At 36.9% G+C, this 25,717-nt stretch overlaps 1 protein-coding gene across 5 annotated transcripts in view; it reads left to right on the top strand.

Moving 5' to 3' along the window:
• LOC139138648 (CAP-Gly domain-containing linker protein 4-like) overlaps positions 1-25,250 on the top strand; it is a 30,873-nt gene extending 5,623 nt beyond the window's left edge. For 4 of the 5 annotated variants that reach the window (XM_070707123.1, XM_070707125.1, XM_070707126.1 and 1 more), the window contains exons 2-11: positions 332-719; positions 5,815-6,070; positions 6,721-7,067; positions 11,338-11,473; positions 11,716-11,850; positions 12,440-12,571; positions 13,594-13,717; positions 14,103-14,158; positions 14,623-14,692; positions 20,949-25,250. In XM_070707123.1, coding sequence (XP_070563224.1) covers positions 435-719; positions 5,815-6,070; positions 6,721-7,067; positions 11,338-11,473; positions 11,716-11,850; positions 12,440-12,571; positions 13,594-13,717; positions 14,103-14,158; positions 14,623-14,692; positions 20,949-21,318 — 1,911 coding nt within the window. In that variant the 5' untranslated portion in view covers positions 332-434 and the 3' untranslated portion in view covers positions 21,319-25,250. The remainder of the gene's footprint in view (positions 1-331; positions 720-5,814; positions 6,071-6,720; positions 7,068-11,337; positions 11,474-11,715; positions 11,851-12,439; positions 12,572-13,593; positions 13,718-14,102; positions 14,159-14,622; positions 14,693-20,948) is intronic. The other variant, XM_070707127.1, reaches the window with a different exon arrangement.
• Positions 25,251-25,717: the final 467 nt, after the last annotated feature.

Genomic DNA, 25,717 nt, shown 5'->3' with positions numbered 1-25,717 from the left:
CCCTGTTTCAGTAACATATACATACCCAGTATATTAAATTAACAATATACATTTTATGGACATTGTGTAGATAAATAGATAGAAAGCTAAAAATAAAATCCCTTGAATTTTAAAATATAACAAATAAATGAATAGGTCAGTCAATATTAATGTGTTAAACCAGCGTAATAATTTGATATTGGGATGTTGCTGGTTTTGTTTCCTAGCATCTGAACTTTTATATGCAGTTGCTTACATGTACTGTATGTATAGTATGATAAAGGCTTCTTTGTTTGAAATGCTTTTCAGTGTTTCAGAAGCTTGATTTGTTGATTCTGTTTCTATTTTACAGGTGAATATGTAGATGAGTGATGTCCAATGCTTAGTAGTTTGCATAAAATACAGATCATAAACGTAGTTGTTCGTCGCGATTGTTCAAATGTTGACACGCCAAAATGACTCTTGAAGACGAAAATCAAAACGGCAGTCTGCTGAAGACTGGGGGTTTCACCCTGGTGGACTTCAACATCCCCCAGCGTGACAAACCCATGGTGCACACGGTACAAGAGGCTCCGTTGTGCAACCAGTGTCAGAGGCTGGACCTCACTTTCTTCGATCCCCACTGTTCGGGGTGTTACAAGATTCTCATGGACCCGAGTACAACCATCGCCCAGATCTATGCCGTGATCAGGCAGTGGGTTCCTCAGACGCAACAGAATATAGAGATGCTTGGACAAGAGGTGAGAGAGAATGGATACTCCTAACATCCCATCATGCACCACTTCACATCACATCGCACACAGTGTACATATACATACTCTCTAACCTTTTAAGATCCTGAGCTTTTTGACAATTGAGTCTATCGTCCAAGTCAAATTGTTTTAAATTTCAAGTTGGAATCAACCCTGCATGTATTTCCCCGTAATTGAGTCAGTGAACTATATAGCTCATCAAATGGCATAATGCACACACTACACTGTATACATGTACAGGGTGCATACGGCCAGGGTGTAATACTGTATGCATGTGTCCAGATGCGATATCATTTAGTGCCTCAAAAACCAGTTAAAGTTTCTGTGTCAGGAGGGTCAACAAGTAAACTTTAAGGAAAAGACCTCTTAACTGACAGCAAACTACAATACAGTATGTGTTAAACGTCAGATATTTGGAAAAGCAGTATTCCTTGAGTTAATACTTTTATAGCACATTGATAATGTCGCAGCCTTAAGGTAGTATGCGTCTCAAAAATGAAAGACTGAAACTTTTATTCAAACTTTCCTCAATGGAACTTTCATCCATTTTCTTCGTGAATCAAGAATGAAAATCAGGAGTCAATGTGCAAAGTTTAGAACTAGAGAAACAAATTACCCAATATTTACCCATACTTGAAATCCAAATGGCCGCCGCCATTCCTTTATTAGCTCCATGGGAAATAATAAGACTTTCCATTTTCAACAAATTTAGGCAGTGAAAATATTTCTTACTCTAAGAGCTTTGAAATGAGCCATCACAACTGGTAGATCAGGAGAGAATTGTCAAATTTTGAGTCTGAATATCTGTCCCCGAGGTGCATTCTACCGTAAAGTTAAATTTTTCTGTGAAAGATAACAGATCTTTACCATTGCTTCCTCATGATATGAATCTTTACCTAAAATGCAAATGGATGAAGGATGTTTGTGTACAAATGGATCAATATTTGGTATGTGTTTGCAGAAAAATGTATCTGGGAAATATTTGTAGAGAAATGGCAAGCACTCCTTGTATTCTGTAGTTCTGCGTACATCGATTTAAAATGAATATGTACTTCCTGGAACCTGCCATCATTTCTATTTGAATATAAACTAGACGCACAGGGTTGCATGTATGTACATGAAATGTATACAAATGCAGTGTTTCATTATAATAATTTTGCAAAATCGATGCCATCAAAACAAAGGCAGAAATTCAATAAACAATTGTTATTGGTGTCTTTTTTGCATTCTGGGCATACCAGTCATGTTAATGCTGATTTATCAACCATACAAGTGAATTCCAGTTAAGTTTTAACGCTGAGTCATAGACAAGTGTAAACTGGTCATACACACACATATGTGTACCATAGAATGTTGGCTATGTCTGTTTAGCTTGTACTAATGTAACTTACCAGGGGTGAATGTACTACAAGAATATTTTTGTGGGATCTGTACATAGCCTGGATGATTTAAATGGCACTACACGCTGAGAAAAGCATTTCTTATGAATTACAGAAATATAAGCTGGCGGATCCAAAACATCTTTGTTATTCTTATAATATTTTGATCTTTCTCTGCCAGGTATTTACCCTTTGAGCACACAGTCAATTTTTGTCGCCTTTTCAAATTTTAGCCAAAATTTTGGTGGAAAACTCTCGCCAATGAAATTGGTAAAATGTTGCAGTAACATTTTGGCGGGAAAAATTACAGCACTCAAAGGCTTAATGTACGCTGACTGAATTACAAAATTAGTATCTTCCGTGTAATAATTAGGTCTCTATAGGTTATTGGGGTCACAGGGTTTGGTATATATCATCTATAATGATACATTTCTTTGTGGGCATTTAATTCTAACTACTGGGAAAGCAAAACATCATTGCAACCCTGTTTTGAAAGTAGAAATTTTTGCGTGCATGTATATGTAATCAAAGGAAGTTTAGGAGAACTGATAATAGGTGATAATAAATAGTCTATGTTGCAATGAAACCTTTTCACAGTTCGTAAAAACTTTCAACTTTTATTTATTACATGCATGTTTTACAAGAAACAAAAACTAAAAGTTTTAAACAACTCATGCCACAAACTAGCAAAATACTGTCGAATGAGGTGACAACTTGGATGAAAAAGACCGACAGTTTTTGGTCACAAAGATTTCTTTCAAACCTTCACACTTCCATAAACTTCCATCAGTCCAGATATTGAATAATTTTTTAGAAATAAAAAGGATGGTGAGAACTTGTTAAAATATTTTTGCTGATATATTTGAGGAGTCAAATATATAATTTAAAGAGTGGACTATCAGGTTTAATATTCAAATGTCAATGCAATCTGTTAATACATTAATATTACATGTATATGTCTACATGTGAATGGTATTTTGGTACAAGTTATACAATGTACTGGGGTATGCATACAATAAATTAGTGTTTATCATAGCTTTACCACAGTTTTTGTTCTGTGAGCTCTGTGATTGATAGCCAATGGTTGAGCATCTGTCAGTTCAGAATATTATAATCTGACTTCTCACACATGTCATAGGTACCTGCATGTATACCACCAAAATAAGCTAGCTAATGACACAAGATCCAGCAACTTTTTCCCATGAGATCACCTACTGTAGTAGTGCAATTGTACATGTTTGCGCAGACTTTGACCAGCAAGCAATACATGTACATGTACACATACCAGTATCTAGAAACAGTGACAGAAATATTTCAGTAGCCTATTGCTATGGTAATAGGCAATCGTCATCAAATAATTTGAAAATTCTACTCATGCCTCTGTGTACAGCTGTGTACATAATTGTATTTTTAGCTTCAGCTCTAAATTCAATCTCAATCAATCATCCTTACGACTGTCTGGTATCTCTTTGCACCTCCATCTGATAAGATCATTTAATCAGGCTGAGATAGCTTCTGCAGCTCATCCCTCATTGACCCCACATGCTCATTAAAATACTTGGTGCATTGCAACTTCTTGAACATTGATGTCACAACATCTTATCAGCTCAGACAGTGTTGTGTCATCTATCTGATTGGGTCAGTGTCATCAAAATCAGTGGATATAATGTTGACTCAATGACAATGAAATACTAGCTATCATTTAATAGACCAGTGGGAGGGGGCGGGTAGCAGTTAATGAAGCTGTTTGTGTAAAAAGGTATTTGCAAGTGGTTTGATTGAGGAGGGGGCTACCGGTATTTATTTTATTCTGTCAGTAGATAAGGGGAATCTCTAATGTCAGTGGGCGGGGAAATTTTGATTTTCATTGTTATTTAGGGGTACTTTCATGGGAGGGGCATAATCATGCCTTGATAAGAAGGCAGAGGGGAACATTTGTCATGGGAACATGGCACTGGGGAGTTTTTGTCATGGGGAGATGGGTTCTAGTGAGTTGTGGTAGAGAGGAGGGCAGAGGGGACGTAGTACTTATAGGTGGGAGGGGAAGCTTTTACAACTGTAATGGGAGGGCAGTTGTGAACAACAATGAGACCACAATGTTTCTGTCCCTCATATTCAATATTATATGCATGTGATATTACTGGTATGGATGTGCATCGCCATTGGCACAACATACTTAAACCATTGTAGTCTAAAGCTGTAACAAGAGATTTTGGACACAGCTTTTTGAAACATTGATTTACCGTACATGCACTTTACATTTGTATTTGGTCAGATCTCCCTTCCAATTCAAAGTACACAGTTTCGTAGAAATGCCTTCATGACCTTGTACGAGTCACTGATGTCTAGATAACCTTTGACACAGTACTGTACTACAGACAACATCACAGAGTAAACTTAGAGCATTTACTCAGTCTGTTGTACAGCAGGGCAGTGCATGTATACATACAGTCTGTATTTAAATAGTATCTCCATCAGGACTTTTATCAGTTATGGAACACAGGACTACATGTGTACATGAAGAAATTTGCAAATTTAAAATTTTCATATTAGTACTACCCAATCTTGTATTCTTACGAAAGGTTACTCACTTAAAACAAGCCCTGACTATTAAGTGATATTTGACACCCACAATAATGCTGAGTCTACATGTATAAGACAGACATCTATCAGACTGTAAATAGTTTTGCTATCAGGTCAGTTAATATAGCACGCCCAGCTGATTTATGTGTTTACATTTCACTTGGCATTTCAGTGTTGACCCCAGTGAGATGCCACAAATACCACTTTTTGTGTGATACCATCAGAGCGAAATAGATAAACATACATTGTCTGGGTGGCCACAAGTGTGTGATAGTTAATACGTCAGATAAATGGGCATCATTTATGTACATGTATGTGACCATGTACATATTATTTGTTCTGTACGTTATCTTTTAATGGTTTAACCTATGCAGTAAAAGCTGCCTTTGAAGACACCATTTGGAATGGTGATAATGTATTTAGGAAAAAAGATGTTGTCGTCATCTTGTAACACAGGCTTGCAAAATTTTTTACAGGGTTTTTTGATCAGAGAGGTACAGTACATGTACATCAACTTGCAAGGATAGGACTGGTTTCTTTAGTTACATCACAGTACATGTACATGTATGTGTGTGTGTGTGTGTACACGTACGGTATGTATTGTAAGGATAATGTTGTACAGCATTTATACATACTGGCTACCACATACATGTATACATGTAGTTATATGCTGGAACTTCACCGTGTGAACCACATGTACCAACATTGATATTAAATGTTTATACCAGAATCAGCCATTAGCTGTAGGGGATGGTCAAAGTATAGCAATTTACAATACTCACTATTTCATCATTCTTAACCAATATTTTGGTGGTTGTTTAAAAATATGTCGTGTGAAAAATTTATTAGAAGTTTTTTCTTAACATACAATACTTTTATACATGAACCAGTATGTATGTACATGTGTCTTTGTGTACACATTATTGTGTGTTTTGTAGAGTGTTTCACAAATTATACCAACATGTCATCATTTCTGTAAAAAAGATGAGAGCTATGGATGATTCTGGTCGTTAAATATTCTATTTTCATTTTCAAAATCTGTTCTTATATCCACATTTACATGTACCTGTGCTTAAAGATGTCAAGTCTCAAACAATTTTCCAATAAATTGTCCTTTTCAGATTCTGAAGCGAGGTGCCCATGTTGATGACAGAGATGGTCTCACAGACATGACTTTGCTCATGTATGCATGCAAGGCTGGTGCTATGGGAGTGGGCGATGTCACCGCAGCCGTCAGCTTCTCCGCGCTCCTGATCAACAAAGGTGCCGATGTCAGCATTAGATGTAGATGGACCAATATGCACGCACTGCATTACGCCGTGTATTTTGACGTAGCGCCGCTGGTCAGGCTGCTACTCAAAGCTTCCAAGTGTGCAGGTGAGTGATAGCTCACTTGATATTCATGTGTGTTCGTGATCATTTTGATGATATTGATATTCACTTTCAGAAATAGAATAAGTACTTTTAAGTATTGAGTTTTTAAAATTTGTATTTTCCTAACCTGTCCCCCCAACTACCAGTAAACAGGTCCACTTTTACTATTGATAACAATGGGTTTGGGTCTAACCATGTTGGTTAAAGAGATAAATTGCCGCTCAACTCTAATAATCCAAAATCAACCACTCATCTTATTCAACAGCCAAGAATTCTTTGTGAAATTTCTCGTTATTGACTCCAGTGAATTATAATTTTTCTGGAGATGTTCTTTTATCATTATTTAGCATACAACTTTTTGCATAACATGCTTCCAGCCATCAGAGTGAACATCTTTTTGACTCATCACTTTTCATCTCTGCACAGATGTCTTTTGATTTTGTCAATTCATGTGATTTGCATTGATGGAATTAGTATGGTGCCTGTAAATTTCTACAAGTTAAGGTCAAGTTCATTACCCTTGTATTTTTTAAAAGGAACATTGAAAAGTCATATATTGTAAAAAAGAATTACACATATACACATATAAGCCCTGATAATCGATGCATTTGCTTTGCATAAACTTTTCTCCTTTCTATTATACTTCCTTTTAGATATTGACAGTCTTTGTGGCGAGTTTGACAATGGCACTCCGCTGCACATAGCTGCAACGAGTTGTAGTTATGAAGCGGCCAAGTGCCTGCTGCAGCACGGAGCCAACATCAACATCCGAGATGACCTGAATCAGACGCCCCTGGATTGCATCCCTGATCCAGACATGGTGAGGCTCAACACGGAGATGGCCAACAACGCTGCCAAGCTGAAGAGGATGTTCATGAGCGAAGCGGACTTTCAGATTCCAAAGTACGGCTTGCTGCACTACGATAGAGTATCCGGAAAAGTGGTTTTGTCGTCGCTTGGCTTGAGTCTTGGAGATCGAGTGATGGTCGGTGGAGCTAAGGTACAGATGCATTCATAATTGCTATCTGCATGTTCTTTTGTGAGTTCAAATCCAATCGTGAATTTGAAACACGAGGGTCACAGTCAGAAAAATTGTGACAACTTTACATGTAGCTTGGTTGTTGAACCACTCTTTTTAAGGGTGGGGATTTAGCCAAGCAGTTTTGACCGTGATGTCTTTGCAAGGTGGCTGGGTGCCGTACAGTATGTTGTGAGTTCAAATCCCATGGTAGAATTTATTGAATTGATGTACTTCACCGCTACCAGGGTTGAACATCTCTGCTCAGTATTTGATGGCGGGCATTATGTCCTGTTACTTCTAAACCTGTGCTCTACACCTCAGTTGTATAAATATATTTCCATTTGAAGTGGTTTTGCAAAAGGTGAATTTTGTGTCAGAGAAGGGTGTCGCAGCACATACAAAACATACAAACAGGACAATATTGACCTGTAGGGCATCTACGGTTGAACACTTCATCATTTTATGAATGAAGTTATTCTCTCAGCAGCAAAAGTAACACAAAATCATGTCAGTGAAATTGAACTCTTGTACCACTGAACAGTTTAAGAATTATGCATTTCACTGATCTTGTACTAAGAAGGTTGTGTCTCTTTCACAAAAAAGTCAAGGGAAACGGTTTTACAATGAACACTTGAGAATTACGGTCTCTACCACTACCTGTGTCTTGAGTAGCTTGTGTACTCGGCAATTCTTCCTTAGCATTCGTTCAAGTTCAGAGTTCAAGATTGTGAAGGTTGTTGCTGGGGAGAACTTTGGAACGATTGATTTCATAGTCAGCACTCAGCATAGAGGTTTGAATGAGATTGTCTTTCATCCGTGTATGAAGTTAATAAAGTAGAGATGATTATGTGAAGAATATTTATTTTTCCTGACACTTGAGAAACACAGGCAATCTTTGCTAGTTTTGTTAACCTTTTAAGAAATTGTCAATAATGCTGTATCGAAACTTCTATAACACTTTCTTCATTGAAATAGTTATTTATTGTAATGTGTAATATTGACAGCATTTTCCAGCACTACATCCTAGCATAGGGACAGGGCAGTGTCAGAGTCACAATGTTGCAAATGACAAAAGTTCTGTACACCATAGTTTCCAGTGAAAGTGTAACTCAATCATTTTATCACAACTCATACATGTACCAGGGTGTTTTCTTCACTTGATACACTCCAAACATGTTACAACACCATGTGAGAGAGACACTCATTGCCCCACACAACTCACTACATACATGTATACAGTGTTAACAGAGCATGGCATGATTTCACACTGTGTTAACTTTTACAGAACACTAACTTTTAACTTGTCTACATGCTTTGTCTCAATACATGCTTGGACATTCTTGTTTTGGAAAGTATAAATGCATTTGAGATCAAGTATGGACAAGCTTTGACTTGGATTGGCTTCTTTTGAATGCATTCATTGAGTCGTAGTCTTACTTGACTGTTCAGGTTATCTTTTGAATTTTGGCATTGAGTATCAGTGAAGGTTGAAGCATTAACTTTCGTCTTGTTTTCTTCCATTTCTTGGTTTCTCCTTTCATTTCAAGAATTGTTTCTTTTGCATCTGTCAATTCTGTCTTGTGTCAACTTTGTTCCCATTATTATTCAATCAATTACCCCTGGCCAGGTAATGTTTTAATTCAATTTAACCGTGTTCTATAAATTACATGAAAACAGATTTTATGATGCAATGTTACATTGAAGTAGATCAGGAAAGCTTGGATGCTGCCTGCTTAGCATGAACTTAAAAATGGGTCAATGCAATTTGTGGATGACGTTTCCTAGGGCAGGACATTGGATAGTGTTCCAGTCTGATATATAACACCGCATTCCACATTTTATTTTCTTCTCCATTCAGCCGGGTTTTATTTATGGAGTTAATAGACCACTATCTTCCAACGTCTAGCTCTTTCCTTGCATATAAAAATAACAATTATAGTTATTTTAGTACTTGTACATATAAATTCAGTTCCCATGCTCACTTTGCTGAATGCCGTAATTTCTGACAGTATCACACTTCATAGTTGCATTGAAATTTCTCTTGAAACTAAGTTTTAAATGTTAAAGCCATATCTATATGGGGCAATAATAGAATTGTTGTACATTGCCACACAGTTGACCTGAATCTTATCCTCTAGCTTTTAAAAACTGAAAGTTTTATCGTTGAATTTGGTGGTTATCAGAAAAATTGCGATTGAAGCTAGGACACTCTAAGAAATTTGACTTGATGATTGTGCTTGTACATGTAGATGTATTATTGTTTGTTGAACAGTTGCTAAATAGCATTTTCGACAAAATTTTCACTACTTCACTACCCAGATTTCTAGAAATTAAATAATCTGTTTGGGTCATACAACTGAAATTCAAGTGTTTACATGTATATACTAGTAGCAAAGAGTTCATTGGTGAGGTGTGCAGTGGTACAGAAGCCAAGAATTTCCAAAGTTACCGCTTTTTTAACCCTGCAGTGTGTCGGTAATTTGCATGTGAATAGGCGGAAGACAAGGGGATGTTCTTGGCTTTGAATTCAGGCCGTTTCAGAAGTTTGTGTTTGGCAGAGTTCCAAGCTTTTAGAATCCAAGTGTTGTTTACTTTCATTGCTGAATAGCACTACTGGCAGTTGACTTTTCAAAATCACTGCCCCTTTCTAGTGGACCGTGATAAATTCATTCTCATTCACCGTGATTACAGTACAGACACTTTGCTTGATGTTTCACATACAAAGCCATCAAGGTCAGCCAAACATGAAACTATACACACACACTGATGTCAAACAAGGTATATGTACAGTATTGGTATACATACAATATACATACACAATGTACCGGACTTCAGATCTTTCCCATGAGTCATTGCTCCAGGCAGCAGCAGATCAACAGAATTTTTCAGCCAAAGTCTACTCTCTATGAAATCACATTTTTCATAGAATGATAAAATGGATAGAATCTCATAAGTATTCATATTGTAAATGACAAGAAACTTTGCAAAGTATGTTTCCAAGGTTACCGATCATTACAAGTTGTCTATTTTGAAATATTTTATCAACAAATACCACTCTGATTAGAATTCTTCTTGATAGGTGTTTAAGTATAATTAGAATGTTATTCTAGCCATGGCAAAATAAATACTCACAAATCTTGTGTAAATCACTGTTACAACTCTGTTTGTTTGATAGCCTTCTTATATGACATTTTGAAATATGAAATTAAAAAAAATGACTTTGTTTCCTGGCATCAAGCTCTTCATACATGTAGATGCATTGAACAAAATGTTCATGAGAGCATTCTTGAACAAATCGCTGACATTCTACTAGTAATGAAGCTTGACATTGCAATACTAAAAATACTGGATTAAGTATGGTAAAATATAGTAAAATATGGGCCGACCAGTGGGAGATACAATACTTGTCAAAAGGCAGAGGATAAAAACTGCAACAAATACAGTAAAATACTGACTGACCAGCGGGAAATAAAACACTTGCAAAACGCAGAGACTAAAAACACACAGACTTTTCGGGCGCAACCCTTCGTCAGTATGTTTGGCTGCCATCCCTTCGTATTGGTAAAATGCTGAGAAGGAAGAGGAATTATTTTGCAGTCAGTGAAAGTGACTTTTCAAGTAATACTAGTTGCACACACCAAAATGGCCAGGAAAGAAAAAATAATGAAAAAAAGGAAAAATCATATCATCAAATTAATCCTGTCAAATTTACTTTCCTTTTTTCTCGGCCTTACATACCTTGTATGATATTTAAAGAATCTGATGCGGCATATATCAGGGTTTAGTTCATAGTATGATGGAAAGTGTCAGAGAGAAATTCATGCATATCTCAGACTCAGAATCTTATTAGGTTACAGTTTTAACACTGAAGTAATGTGATTTTCAGATGTCTGGAACCAAGTTATTTAGTTTTCCGTATGACGTTCGCTTGTAACTGTTTTTAAGTCACGAATGAGCCAGGGGGTACATCTACGTACACATTCTTCAATGGTAAAGTTTTACAATTTAACATAGAGATTTTTCTCATCAGGCAATATTTTCTTAAATTTAATTATTCTTTTGACATCTTTCCTGTGTATGTTTTCTGTGATATACTTGGCACAGAATCTCGTATGGAAAATTTCATGCTCTTTTTGGAAATATCACAGATCCTACTAGGGTCAATGGAAATATGTGTAACCATTTTTCACTAGCGCCCCCTAGTGACCAAAATCAAAATCTTTTAATCTGCTGTTTTCTTCTGTTTCAGATGGGCACTTTGAGATTCTGTGGCACAACAGAGTTTGCAACAGGACAGTGGGCTGGCATAGAGTTGGATGAACCTGAAGGAAAGAATGATGGAAGTGTTGGAGGCATCGCATATTTCTCATGTCCTGCAAAGCATGGTAGGTTCCCATTCATCTAGAATGTTGTGGAAAGTAATCATCATTTTTTTTTTTTTGCCTGTGAAGCATAAGACCATGTGTGTACAATTCAAAGTATTACAGGAGTACAGGAAGTACAGCAAAAGCTTCCGAATGGAATCATGGATTTGTTAGAAAATTTATCCGCACTGAAAAAGTCATCTTGCTCTCAATGAACTCAAGATCTGAGAACATGAACTTGACGGTATTTTTTCATTGGTTAGGTATATTTGCCCCGATATCCAAGATCTGCAAGCCGGGCACATCACCCAGGATGGGCACTCCTAAACGGGAATTGATGGGGTTTGCAAGACACTCAAAGGTCAACGTGTCGCATGTCACAGCCAAAGTTGATACAGGTAGGTTTTGTAAAAAGCCTTACACTTAACTTTTTTTGAACTGTTATAAAATATTCTTCCGTGGTCCATCATTTTTGTACAAAAAATATTTACCATATATAAGCACCAACTTGCTTGTTTTGTTGCAAGAGAAAAAAGCAGTGAAAACTGTAAACACAATTTATATTGTCTTCTTTAGAATTTTTTTCCATTTTATTCTGAAAACACAAAACATATGCATTCGCATTCATTGATCATCTTCACAAAATAACAGTGTTCAGACAGAAAGAATATGAATTTAAAACTTGCTGTACCACTAAACAGTTTACTTTTAGTTTTACTTAAAAATCCACTTAAAAGAAAATTAGATGACATGATTTTGAGGATGCCTCGCCAGATATAAAGTTGTGCGTAGTAAGAACGATGGGGTATTTGAAAGTGAAAAGGATTTAAAACATTCAAGATTGTTAAAAATTATTAATTCAAGGCTTTTACATAATCTGTGACAAAGATGAAGTTATTACCAGTGATAGCAGCCTTCAATGTTAGACTCTCTAGGGAAATCTGGATTGATTAAAATGTCCAATCTTTTTCAATTCTTGCCTGCCAGGTCTTCGGCGTTCACCATCCATGCACAGCGTGACCTCAGATCCAGGTGACATAGAGGTCGATGACCAGGTGATCGTTGCAGGTCAGAGAACTGGTATTGTAAGGTTCAGTGGGAAGACCAGGTTTGCCCCTGGTGAGTATCAATGCAAGTCAGCTGTATCGGGGAAAACACAACTTTACAATCATCCCAGTCAATATTTAATGACCGGATTCTAATTGCATGGTCATGTTGAAAGCCCAAGTGACCACACCCTTTGAGAATATCATTCTTGATATCAACAAATGTTTTTCAGTCTGCATTCCAAAACATGTTGAAATACTCTGTACTCAGCTTGTCAACACGTCATGTACACGTTAGTTGGTTGAATAGTTATATTTGAGAGAAGCAGTGTCTGTACTGGAGTGCAATGGTCAAGATTCACAACACACATTATACATAAACCAGCACAGGTCAATAAATTCATCAAGCCCTGCAGATGCAGACAGCTTTCCATGCATGCAGTTGCTTGTAGCAGTAAAATGTACCGGCACAATCAACGTAATTGATCTTTTATGTCCTGATTCGCTATGCCTTGTCCCTTAGGAACCTTACTCAAACTGTAACCTTTGAGAATTTCATTCCGTATATTGTATAACTTGCAATCACAGGTCTTAATCCTCTTTCTTGAGCATTGATTGTGTACATGTATCTGTTCTGCTAGCTGTGTGCTTTGATTACAAGGAAAACCCAACCTGAATATGCGAGTGTGAACTATAACAACACACACATGCATGAATCCAGTTAGCCAGATTTGATACAACCTGACATCTATTACTGATGCTCTGTTTGTGAAATTGCATTTTACAAGCAATTTTACACAACAGACAGTGAGCTTTTGATTGTATTATGGAATTTCTTTAAAGTTCTTTGAGTCAGACCACTGCTAATATACTGAAAGCAGGGTCACCACAAATGAAATTCAATGTTGTCTCTTGTCACGAGTAATAATATTGAACTACATACCGGTACATTGATGTCAGAACTCTCATGGTCACACCTACAGTACAGCAGACTTGCAGACACAACCACAGGTATTAACTGTTGATTTTGTTGTGACTTTAAAAATAATATTCTGATTGTGAGATATGCCATGCTTCCATTTACGTCAACTTCAGGATGGTGGTATGGTATAGAATTGGATAAACCAGTTGGGAAAAATGATGGTTCAGTGTCCGGGGAGAGATACTTCACCTGTGAACCTAAGAAAGGAGTATTTGCCCCTCCGTCCAGAGTAAAGAAGTGAGTACATGCAGCTGCTCTGTTATAATTTGTTTCAGACTGTTTTACCGTTGTTTGGTCTTTTAAACATGTCTGTTCAACCTAAAGGGAAAACATTACTGTTCATTTTGTGATTGAGAGAATTCAAACTTTCACAATAGACTTCTGATCTGCCCTTCTGAAACTATGTAGTCGATGAAGGGCCTTAATTTTGAGGACATGTTGAGAAGCTGCCTTTTTGTTGGCATTTGATGCATTTTCAAAAGGAAAATGAACTACTGAAGCAAGATATCATTTGTTTTTGTGTGTTAATACCACATCCGAAGTCCCAGATATGTCTACAAAAATACAAAGTTACAGTATTTCACATTGATACATATTAATTACCTCTTTCTCATCTCAACAGGTACGGTGATTCATTTGCTGGTTCCTCTGAATCTCTCAACTCTCTGGATGGCAGTGGTGAGATACTGTACCGCTCTTTTTGAGACTTTGATGAGTAAAATTATCTTTTGAAGTGTGTACAAGGTTTTACAGTTGGAAAAGAAATATCAAGGGGCCAAAATGTATTGATTATTTTTTATGACATGCTGATCAGTATTCAATATCTGTCAACAAAAAAATGCAAATTGATGTCTCAGTTATTATAAACGATTATCCATTCTTTCATTCACATGAATAAAGGGCAGAAAGTTGATTGATTTAGTTTTTCAGATAATTTCATAGCAACTACAAAACTTTTCATTAGCTTTGAAAGATGAACAGTGTTTCTGTGTACATTTTAGCCAAATTTTTTCAAAAAAACATGTAAAAAGAAAAGGATTCCTTAGTTAGGATCAAACCCATACTTGTAAATGCTGCTACCCAACCCAGACATAAATGTAGGTTTTAGATATTCATGTATTACACTTTTATTTTCTGTGTAGGCATCAGGACAACAGGTAGGGCCAGTGTGGGTTTCTTAAACCTGAGTGCCACAAAGAAAACACCACCAAGGTAAGAATGCTGTGGTTAGAACGCCTTTGTTGGTTGCTCCACAAGTTTGCAACAAATCATTCATAATATTCCCCACATGTTCAAATTTACTCGGACACTGGTATTTTAGCAGATCTGTTTCCCCATACAGGTACATGTACAGGCACAGTGGATAGTTCCTGCAGTTATGTTACAAAGCCCGATCACTGTGTCTGTATGATACATGTGATGTAGATTGATGTAGAAGGGACTGTACTGTATATTGCAATCCTAAACCAGCTTATCTGATATATACGGTGACCTCAGACTAGTCACCAAAGAAACTTGTTACACAGTCACACATACACATATTCCAGACAATTCTGGCAACCTATAGAAGACAAGATATTCCCGGTTAGTCAGAGCAGTCTCACAGTCATGCAGGGTACATATCGGACACACAGACAGTTGCCGTGAATACAGTAAGACGGTGACCACACCCACTCTACAAAGAGTACAATATGTCTCTCTCCAATATTTCCCGTAGATCAGTGTTAACTTTCTTCCAGACGATACAGAACCCAGTTACAAATACAGATACATGTAGGTATGAAGTCACAAACAAGCAATTCACTGTTTCAGTGACGCCCTTGCAAAATGCATTCGTTCCTTCCCCCTGTTGAACAGACCAGTAGCATTGTGGTTATACTGAACAACATCCGTCCCTCTCTACCAACCGGAAAGGAAAGCGCCACCACAAGGTGGCAACCCCTCATAGATGCTACCTGTCAGGGTATTTTGAAATTCATTGACAGTTGTAAAGCCATGCACTCATCATGATTACCCTGACGAGGCTTAGTTCCACATTATGCAGAAGTCAGACCAATACTCCTTACGTACATTTCTGTGAAAAGAACACAGAATCATCACTTACTTGAAAGGTTGTTCAACTCTTACTTGACCCTATCACCATCATGGTTTGGTTCAATCCATGGTTATCAGTGGTGATTGTGGACCTTTTTACATGAAATTTGGGGGTGACAGGTTAATGAAACAGTATCATGTACATTCAGACCTCACTATTTATTCTATAAGTCTTATAACAATGGGAAGAAAGGTGATACTACCACTATCCATGTAGCTTTAGCCTGCTAAAAAAGCAACTGTTAACTAATAAGTAGTCCACAAGTGTCACATGCAAGCAAGCCACCACATGTATATCTGCCACCAAATGCTCACTGCCATGAAAAATCTAATATTTTGTAAACAATAGTAAATGTAAAATATGGCTTAGTATTTTTCACTTTTTAAGAATCTTAAATGTGTAATATTTGAAACAATTTTTGGGTATCGCTTAAAATTTGGTGTCATTTGAATTGTTTTTGAGGAAGATGTATTGCGGTATTCTTAAACATTTATAGGTATATGCACGAAACGTTGATCATGATTTTTCAAACTCCATTGCTATCTAGGCATTTCTCTGAGTAAAAGAACATACATGTATGTGTAAATTTTCAATGTTGCTTTTGTACACTCAAAGCAATGTTGTGGAGTAAGCATTGCTACAGGCACATGCAGTCACACATCAAGTTTATAAATAATGAAAAATTGCTTCTCATATACTGGTGATAGAGGCAAGAATTATGCGAGTGATTTTTATAGTGGAGTGCATTCTGGGAAATACCTAAGCATACATTGCTTTTATGAATATCACTGTAATTATTCACAATTATGGTGAAGAGATACATTATTTAGCACTGTAGAGCAAAGTTTCTGTTGTAATCTCCAAAGTGTGTGTGCTAATAAGGTGTAAAATGTAATGCAGGGTTTCTGTTGATATGCGGTCATGTGCATGTGATACCAAAGGTAAACAGTTCAAACTCTCTGGGGAACTAAGACTGCCCTCTGTGGCAGGATGTATCAACCGCATTGCCATCAGTTTGTACTTGGTGTACCATATGGTTATGAAATGGCTGCGTACATGTTCATTTTGTCCACACTGAAATAAAAATAAAACTCACCAGTAACTTGTCATCTCCTGGTATTCAGTTACAGGATCTTGTCTTTCAAGACCTTGTCCGTAGTACTGTTTGAACTATTATGAGCAGTCAATGGACATTATTAACCCAGGCCCTGCCCCTAGGTGTTTTGTGTATACCTGTGTCTGATGTAATTCAATCCCCGAGTTACAAAAGATTACAATTAGAGAAAAACTGAGAATGATTAATGTAACTCTGTCCCTTTTGTGTTATTTCAACAAGAATGATAATTACATAGTACATCAGAAATGATTTCAGACCCCATAGACGTAGACAGTAGAGTGATTGCAAATTTCGGCTTTGACAGCTTTGTCTAGACGCTCTGAAATTAGCATATTTATTACCCATATATGCATATTTATTTCATACCTTATCAGAAAGATTTGATTTTACTCAGCAGTCTTCTAAGTAAAATTGAAATACTGTATGTCTTTTACAGTTTTTGAGCTTTTGTTCATTTATGTCTTCATCGTTTCATATTTACAATTATGATGGTGTTAAAGATTGTGGTTCGCTGTTAAAAATAAAAGAGCATGGCAATACAGAGATTTACTGCAAATGACTGAGGAACAAATAGAAATTGACATTAAGAAAACGTGAAGTATAAAGGAAAAGTGACCAAAGTTGGGTTTCATTTAAGCAAGTTATGTTTTTGTCATAAAATAAAGCAATTTTAAATTTTGATGAGGATGGCAATATTTCAAACTTTTTAATTATAATATTCTTAAAATGGTACTTGTACCTGAATCATGATACATTACAAGTGGAAACGTCAATCTTTGAAGTAAAACAAAAAAATAATTTTTCAGATTGTATTTGAGAACATGATAGGTGAAGGTCTAAAATGATGACATGGTATGTAAAAGCATTCTTTTCTAGTATTTTCTGCAGGAAATGTGTACTTAATGGGGCCAGTGCAATATTGACTGTTTTATGTTTCTTTTCAGATTTACTGTGTCTTTCAGATTTCATGTATGTTTACTGTGTGTGTGTTGTCCTATTGTCAGTGTCACTAATGGTGTTCATGTTCTCGTTTTTTTTTTCCTTTTCATGTCAATTTCTCTGGTAAATTTTTAAGGGAGAGGTGAGTTCATGGGTCACCATTGACAGCATGGTGGGGTCATTACTGTCATTGCATTGCCTCATGATGATTTTCTAAAAATTATACAAAGAAATGAAGAAAAATTCTAAAATGTTCTACTGTTTGACAAAGAAAGCAAATTATTTCTTTCCTATGAAATTGAAAAGTATACATTTGAGTCTTTCAATATTCAAATTGAAAGTTATGTATACAATGGTCATGTCAAAGATTTTATAACCAAAAAATGTGATTTTGAGTAGAAGAGATTTGGCATTTATTGCATGTTCCACATGTTGTAAATGTTTCCAGAATATGGTGCATAATTTCATGTAAAATGAAGCCCCTGTCAATTTCACTAAAACGTCCGCAAAATCACATCCAAGTAGCCAACATCAGACATACTAACCTACAAACAAATTCTGCCAACTCAGTGATGACCAGAGATTCCAAAGATGACAGTAATCAGGATTATTACGGCCCATGCATGGAAAAAAACTTGCCAATGTTTTGCCAGGTGTTAAATGTTGTGTTGTACTGCATCCGTTTGCTGTGTCATTGTTTGGTAATCCATTCTCATTCCGTCATCCTCATTGTCTCATACATCCACCTACCATCATCCCGTAAATTTTTCCTTCCCTTCACTATCATCCTTGTGATGTCGTGTTTGTATCTCTAACTCATCAGCGTCACTTAGCTTTCTTGAGAAAACACTGTCTTGGGATTTAAGGCGACAGTAAACGGTTTTCTTAATGAGCTGAGTGTGACCTTTCAACTCGTGACGTTCGGGTGAATATGGTAATCATGATCCAGCTGTTGTATCTTACCAAAGAAATTAGCACAGTTCACCGTTTTGACGACTTTGAGGCTTTGAAATTTACCTGATGAAATCGCTGAAAGTTTACTTGAAATAGCAACTGTTATCAGTGACTTCCAGTTTGTCTGTTACTGCCAGCCATCATGAATAACACTTCTTGTAAGCAGTACTCACATACATGTCATATGGTTTGTACAGACTCACCCTCACACATCAAAACAACAGTATCAGCTCAAGCACACATTGAAAAGAACCATAACATGTAAACTGCAATTTATACATACAGTCTATAGGCCCTGCTGTGGAGGGTGTTTTAAATGATGGCCGCTGGCAGTCATGGATAATTTTTGTAAAGTTTCAGTAATTTCAAGTTAATATTAAAACGTCACAGATGTTCAAATGGTGTACTGCAATAATTGACAACAGTAAATAAAGTTTCCTAAGACAATGAACATGTAGCTTTTACACTGTGTGCATTGTAATGTAATAGAGTGCTCTAAAGGTTTTCGGACTTCATATCATTCTCTATGAATGTTTTCCAGTGTGGCAAAGTAGTGTGTGATTTTGTCCATGAAATCAGCATTTAATACTGGGCACATTACCGTCAAAAAATGCGGAAAACGCAAATTCTCAGCTTTACACATCCCATATGTTGTGTGTTTCATAGGGAGGAGTAAGTTAGTCATTGCTTGAATGTCACTTGGTTAATTCAGTTTTCTGCTGATTGTTGCAATGCTAGATCCATAATAGGAAGTAGGTAATTCAAATAGTGACATATTTGATGCCGTTACAGCAGGAAATCTTTCGTTGAATCTGTCGTGTTTGTTCTCTGCTTCATTACATTAAACATACATAAGTATCGTATAGTCGATATTGTTGTGTGTCATTGTCAAAGATAATGATAAATAGCTTTATCTATATGTATCAATAATGTATGCCTATATATGGGTAAGAAGGTACATTTTGTTGAGAGCTTACTATTTGTAATGTACAGATTAAGTCTTCACTTTTTTGTTGAGTTTGATTTCCTTAGCGATATTCCCCGAACGTCTTCCAGTAAAGAGACTATTCCATGCATTAACACATCTGCTATCAACAGCAAATAACAGCAAACATCACAACAGAGAGGGCAGCTTTGCTTGTTTGCCACAGCTGCTGCACCGTGTAGTACAACTGACTTGGCCATCTCTGTCTCAGAAACAAGCTACTTTGACCTTCAACTCATCCCAACCCTTCCCATGAACACTTGCTGAACCCTTCACCCATGAAAACGCCAAGGGAGTGACTTTGCATTGTTCCAGGTGAAGGGGCAAAATGTTCCAAATCTTGCAGGAAGATTGATTTGCTAAAAAGAGCCTCTCTCACACAATCATTATAATTGGTTGCTCTTCTGTTAAATACCGTCAAGGTTCAAAATGAGCCAATGAGATTCATTGTCTTTGAGTGTACAGGTCAGAATGTGGTCACTGAAGCATAGTCCTGTGATTAGGTAGACAAAGTCAGCACACAAAATTATTATCTAAAAATAGTATATTTTACTATGCACACACACACACACTATATTACTCCTCTCACCCTATCCTAACCTTGAATTGGTATGATCTAATTGTGTCTCAGGTAGGTGGACCAGGTTATCCAGAAAGTTAGGGTGAGAAGGTACACAGTGCAAAAAAGATAACAACTTATTCTTCTAACCACTCTCTCACAATCAAAAGTTTTGGGGATATCAGCACTAGGGTATAATTTTCAGGGGCTATGCACTCACTTTGCCTTTAGCAAATCAAAGAGTGTTTTCTTGTCCCCATAGATATTGACAGTAATGATGTATGGCTAAGCTGTTTGTGCTCTCATGAAAAGTTTTGTCGTGAGCCAGTGCTATCAGTTAATTAATCACAGAGCTGTATGCAGACCTGCCTCAGCAATGGTTGCTGTAGTCATATTCACTGTTAGTTAGTTCGATCCAATCTTGAGTTCCGAATACTGCCATAAAGCATACATGTACTACCATGAAGTGTGTTTCGTAATTTGTTTCCTTTTGAAACTCCCATAAATCAATTGATTTTAAAACAACAGTCAAGAGGCATTATTTTGACAAACGGCTGCTTGGATCCGCTTCATTAACACATCATAAACATTCTGGATATGTTTTGAGTTTTCAAAATTTCATAATATTGATTTTCTTAGTAAAGTAAGAATCCATAAGTACTGTATTTGTCAACAATGCTGTATTAAATAAACAAAAATCAACCCCTTATATTTTTACTTGAAACTCAAGACTAAGAAGGCTGCTAATGAGAGTGAAAGTCTGCGTTGTTCATTGTTGCTGACCTTGAATGTAAAACTTGAGCGTGATCTTCATTTCAGGTCCAAGAGTGTGACAGGAATGCACAGATCACCTAAAACACCGCTGTCTATGTCGGGTGAATTCCGCCTCCAGGAGGGAATGAGCGTCTACCTCAACAACGAACTTGGCCTTGTCCGGTACATTGGACCTGCTCATTTTGCCGATGGTCTGTGGTTAGGGGTGGAGCTGAGAACGGCGAAGGGTAAAAACGACGGCTCTGTCCAAGGAAAGAGGTACTTCAGCTGCAAACCAAACCATGGCCTGTTGGTACGACCCAGCCGCGTCACGGTGCGGGGCATTAAAGGAGACAAGTTGGTCAGCGAACAGCATCAGCAGATGCACTCCACGCCGAAAACGACAGCATCCACTAGTATGCAAACAGGAATGTGAATCCACCCGTCGTTCTCCTATCTCCCCATCCATCCATCCACCCCTATCTGCCCAGAGACTTGGAATAATCCTGTTCTTTTAATGAAATGACAAGTCTATCGCCCTGGGGAAAGGGGTGCAAAATTGTTACAATACTTCGTGACAAAACACCACATTGTATTCATTAATCTAATTATGACCCAAAAAGATTACGATGATCAAAGTTAATGTCATCAAGACAACCTTTAAATCAAAAGAAATTTTTCATTAAAAAATTTTTCCTGATATTCTTATTATGAAAAACCTTAAAACAGGTATGTTGCTTCCTATACGTCAAGTATTGCAGATGAAAGTTCTTGTAAGAACTTTACTGCAATCAAGATGTAAGGACAACTTGAAAATTTCCTCCGCTGGAAGGAGATGACCGTTTGTTTAAATATCTGTGTTTCCATTTTGTACTCATTGGTAGCGTATTTTGAAGATTGCATGGTACATTGACGGGGTGTTTGTTTGTGACTTAATTACCAGGAGAATATTTTTTTCAAACTAAGTCTGTGTTGCCTCTGTGAGCCAAAAAAAGAGATTGTGAAGTCAGTGACAAATATCAGGTATACTCCATGCAAGAATAGATGCTGGAGATGGATGAGTGGGTCATCTGAAGTGGAATCTGAATCTGAACCAAGTTTTTCAGAAACTCAAGGGATAAGGATTGGTGTGATTGGAACGCAGAAGATTTGTAAGACATCGACGTTTACAGAAAGATATGAGGATTTCTTCTCTATACAGAATGGTGGCATTGGAATATTCTGTTGTTTCAAGGGACAGGAAATATTGATAGTTCAACGGAGTATGGAGTTGTACATGGTGTAAAGAGATAATTTCAGAAGAAAGAAAGCTACAGAGTGTACACATGGGTATTATTGTAGAAAAACTTTTGAAGATCTTTTATTCATATAATTGATATTGACATACACTGCAGATGAATCACAGATTCTAACATAGCAAGCAAATCATATATACATCGTGCCTTACGTGTAATATGCCTTGAAGTCAGAAGGAAAAACTTTTCCCATTAACCTGTCGATGGACGTACACAGACTTTATTTTTTCAATTTTTCACCTTTTAAGGTAGTTTGTGCCTTGAAATTGAAAGACTTAAAACCTTTGCTCAAACTTTCCTCAAGCAAAATTTCAGCCATTTTCTTTCAAACTCAAGAATAAAAATCAGGGTTCACCGTGAAAATTTTGGTACGAGAAACAAATTACCAAATATTAACAGATATTTGAAATTCAAAATGGCCGCCATCTCTGTATTATCTCTATGAGGGAAAATAAAATTCCCAATTTTCACAAAATTAAGCTGGTGAAAATTGTATTTACACCATCAGCTTCAAAATGAGCCCCTCGCAAGTGGTAGGCTAAAAGAATATTGTAAAAGTTTTGAGTCTCTGCCTATCTGTCCCAGAGGCGCATTCTACCTTAAAAGCAAACAACGTCATCGTCCCTCGTACAACCTCTGAGGACCTGCAAGAGTGAATCTTGCCAATAATTTCTTTGTACCTGCACCTTCAAGGTAAATCATTTGTACATTCATTGTCACATTCACCAAACAGATACATATTTATTCCTCTATTTACTTATCTTTATTTGAATAATTTTGATGTAGAGTTGCAAAACATGGGTCTGTTGCTAATAGAACTAAAATCTTGACTTTAATATATATGCTAATGGAATGAAAATAGTTCTAGAGTAACAGTAACTCTAGCTTTCAATGACTTTTCTCTAGTAGTTTTCATCATTTGCTGCCATATTCCTTTGTTTAGTGGTACTCACTTAAGCAGCAACACAGTACGGTACAGCTGTAGTCATGGAAACAGCAAGAGCAACAGCATTGCTCAGTGTTACCCACCAATGCAAGAACACACCGCTTCTTTGTTTCACTGAGTAAAGCAGTGCTACAGTGTTGTACAGTGAAGTAGAAATGCAGTGTCGTACAGTAATGCAGTGTCGCAGGGTATGGCACGCTGCAGCACTGCAGTGGTGTACATGGATGCAGCACTGCATTGTTGTACAGTGAAGCAGCACTGCAGAGACATTGATGCAGCATAGTTGTGCCTAACATTGCTGCTGCACTGCAGTGTTTTACTCTGATGCAGCACTGCAGTGACATTGATGCAGCAATGGAGTTTCTTACATTGATGCAGCACTGCAGTGTCCTACAATGATGCAGTACTGCAGTGACATTGGTGCACCATAGCAGTCTTGTGTATTAATGCAGCACTGCAGTCTGGTACACTGATGCAGCAATTACGGTGATGCAGCACTGCAGTAACATTGATGCAGCACTGCAGTGTTGTACATTGATACAGCACTGCAGTGTAGGACATTGCTACAGCACTGCAGTGGTTTTGATACAAGTAAGCAATACAGCGGTGAGTCTTACACTGATACAGCACTGCGGTGTTGCTCAGTAATGCAATTCTGTAGTGTTGTACAGTTCAGGTGCTCTGCAGTGTTGTACAGTTGAACTTAACAAAGAAACACTGTATTACTTCACAGTTCTACACTGAATCATGATGTGCTGTCCTGTATTCAAACGTTGAGATCAGAATGTGGCAATGTGTTGCCAAAATGATTTTTGTGTGGTGACATGCTGACTGTACCAATGCATACAATTCCCATACAACCCATCAACATAGTCTATACTGAGCTGATGTGAGTCTGTCAAGAAACCAGATCACCCTCATGGGTAGTACTGAAGAAAACTTGGAAGATATGGTGTTGCTCTCTTAGGGTATAATATGTATATTAGTTTGCACTCAGAGAATCATACTAAAGTTTGTGTATATCTAATAAGCAGCAAAAAAGAAATAATGCCTGCAACACTCTCTCAACAAACACAAGCTGATGCTTGTATATATTAACATGTTGTAAATCTTTCTAGTGGCTGTAAATGTATGGATGACTTATGTTAATGCTGTATTTTCTGCTAATTTCATCATACTAATACAAAGCTTTTGTAAATTTCAGCATGTGTATATTTAGGTCAGTGCTGTACAGTTTTAATTGTTTGCCTTTTATCTTTTTCACTGTGTGCCAGTATGATATCAACACATCTTGCCCCTTACAGTCCTTTCTATCTGAATTATGGGAACACCCAGGTGTGAACAGGTAGCAATGAAATTGACATTGGTTACTGTTTGAAGTCTGCTGGTGATGACACTGAGTGATTCCTATCGCTCATCAAATATGATACAATGTACATACATTGTTACAACTTCAAATGTAACATTGTAACAACATTAAACACAGTACATTGTGCCAACAGAGTGTAGTCTTTAAATGAGTCGCATAGATTTACTCAGTATAATCACGTGTAGACTTTTCCAACTCATCATAGTAATTGAAAGGAACGTAGACAAACTTCGTTTTCACTGCTATTCCTGTCAGTGCTTTCACACTATTTAGGTGAAATGGATTGTACTCTGAAAGTAATTTACAAATTCTTTGCTTAAATGCCTGTGAACATCTTCCCATATTTGCCATTAACACATTAATCTTTAGTTATATTAGTCCAATAAATTAATATTGCTGTTTGAAGCAATAGCGGTTTACTTTCATGTATTATACTTTGTTTGCATCTGTTATTAGTTCTAAGAAGTCAGTCAGCCCAAACTTGATTGTTTAGAACAAGGAACACTATCCAGTTGAATTGTTTAAAGTATTGTATTTACCAGACAGTTTTGAGTTCATAACTGTGTATTTATTCCTAAGACTGTGATTAGACTCCGAACAATGATGTAGAGGTTAATGACCCAGTCTAGTTAATGAATTTTTTTCGTCCATCACATTGTATTGTACAACAGTACTTTTAATTGCCTGTCTTAATTGTCATAATGATTAATTAAAATGCTAATGAGAGACTCACTGTCTAATTAGCAATTTATATCAAATGCTAATGTGTCTCATTATCTTGATGATGCAGGCAATCTACTTCCTTGTTGGAACAGAAAATCAAGTGCGATTATAGTTTGTTTGTTTATTTATTTATCTATTTATTTATTAATTTTGTTTAGCCATTGTAGCAAATCTAGAAGACTGTAAGGCGGCAGGCACTGAATGATTTTAAACAACCAAATCAGAGATACAGACATATGTTCATCTTACTCGGTAAATCCTTCACGAACCACCAGCTCAATGACTGGATCAATTTAGCTGCCCACATCTGCCACAATACTGCCATTTTCAAATTTTAATGAAGAAATTATCTCCCCCGAGTAAAGCTTCTGTTGGTAAAGTGACAGCCGAGTGACGTTTGCTTCATTTATTTATTTATTTATCAATTTATTTATTTGTATATCGAATTGTTGATTGATCGACAGTCTAAATTTTTAACCTTATTGATATAATGATTTGCCCC

The sequence above is a fragment of the Ptychodera flava genome, chromosome 8 (genome assembly GCF_041260155.1).
Source record: "Ptychodera flava strain L36383 chromosome 8, AS_Pfla_20210202, whole genome shotgun sequence".
NCBI classification, from domain to species: Eukaryota; Metazoa; Hemichordata; class Enteropneusta; family Ptychoderidae; genus Ptychodera; species Ptychodera flava.
This window is presented reverse-complemented; position numbering and strand designations above follow the sequence as displayed.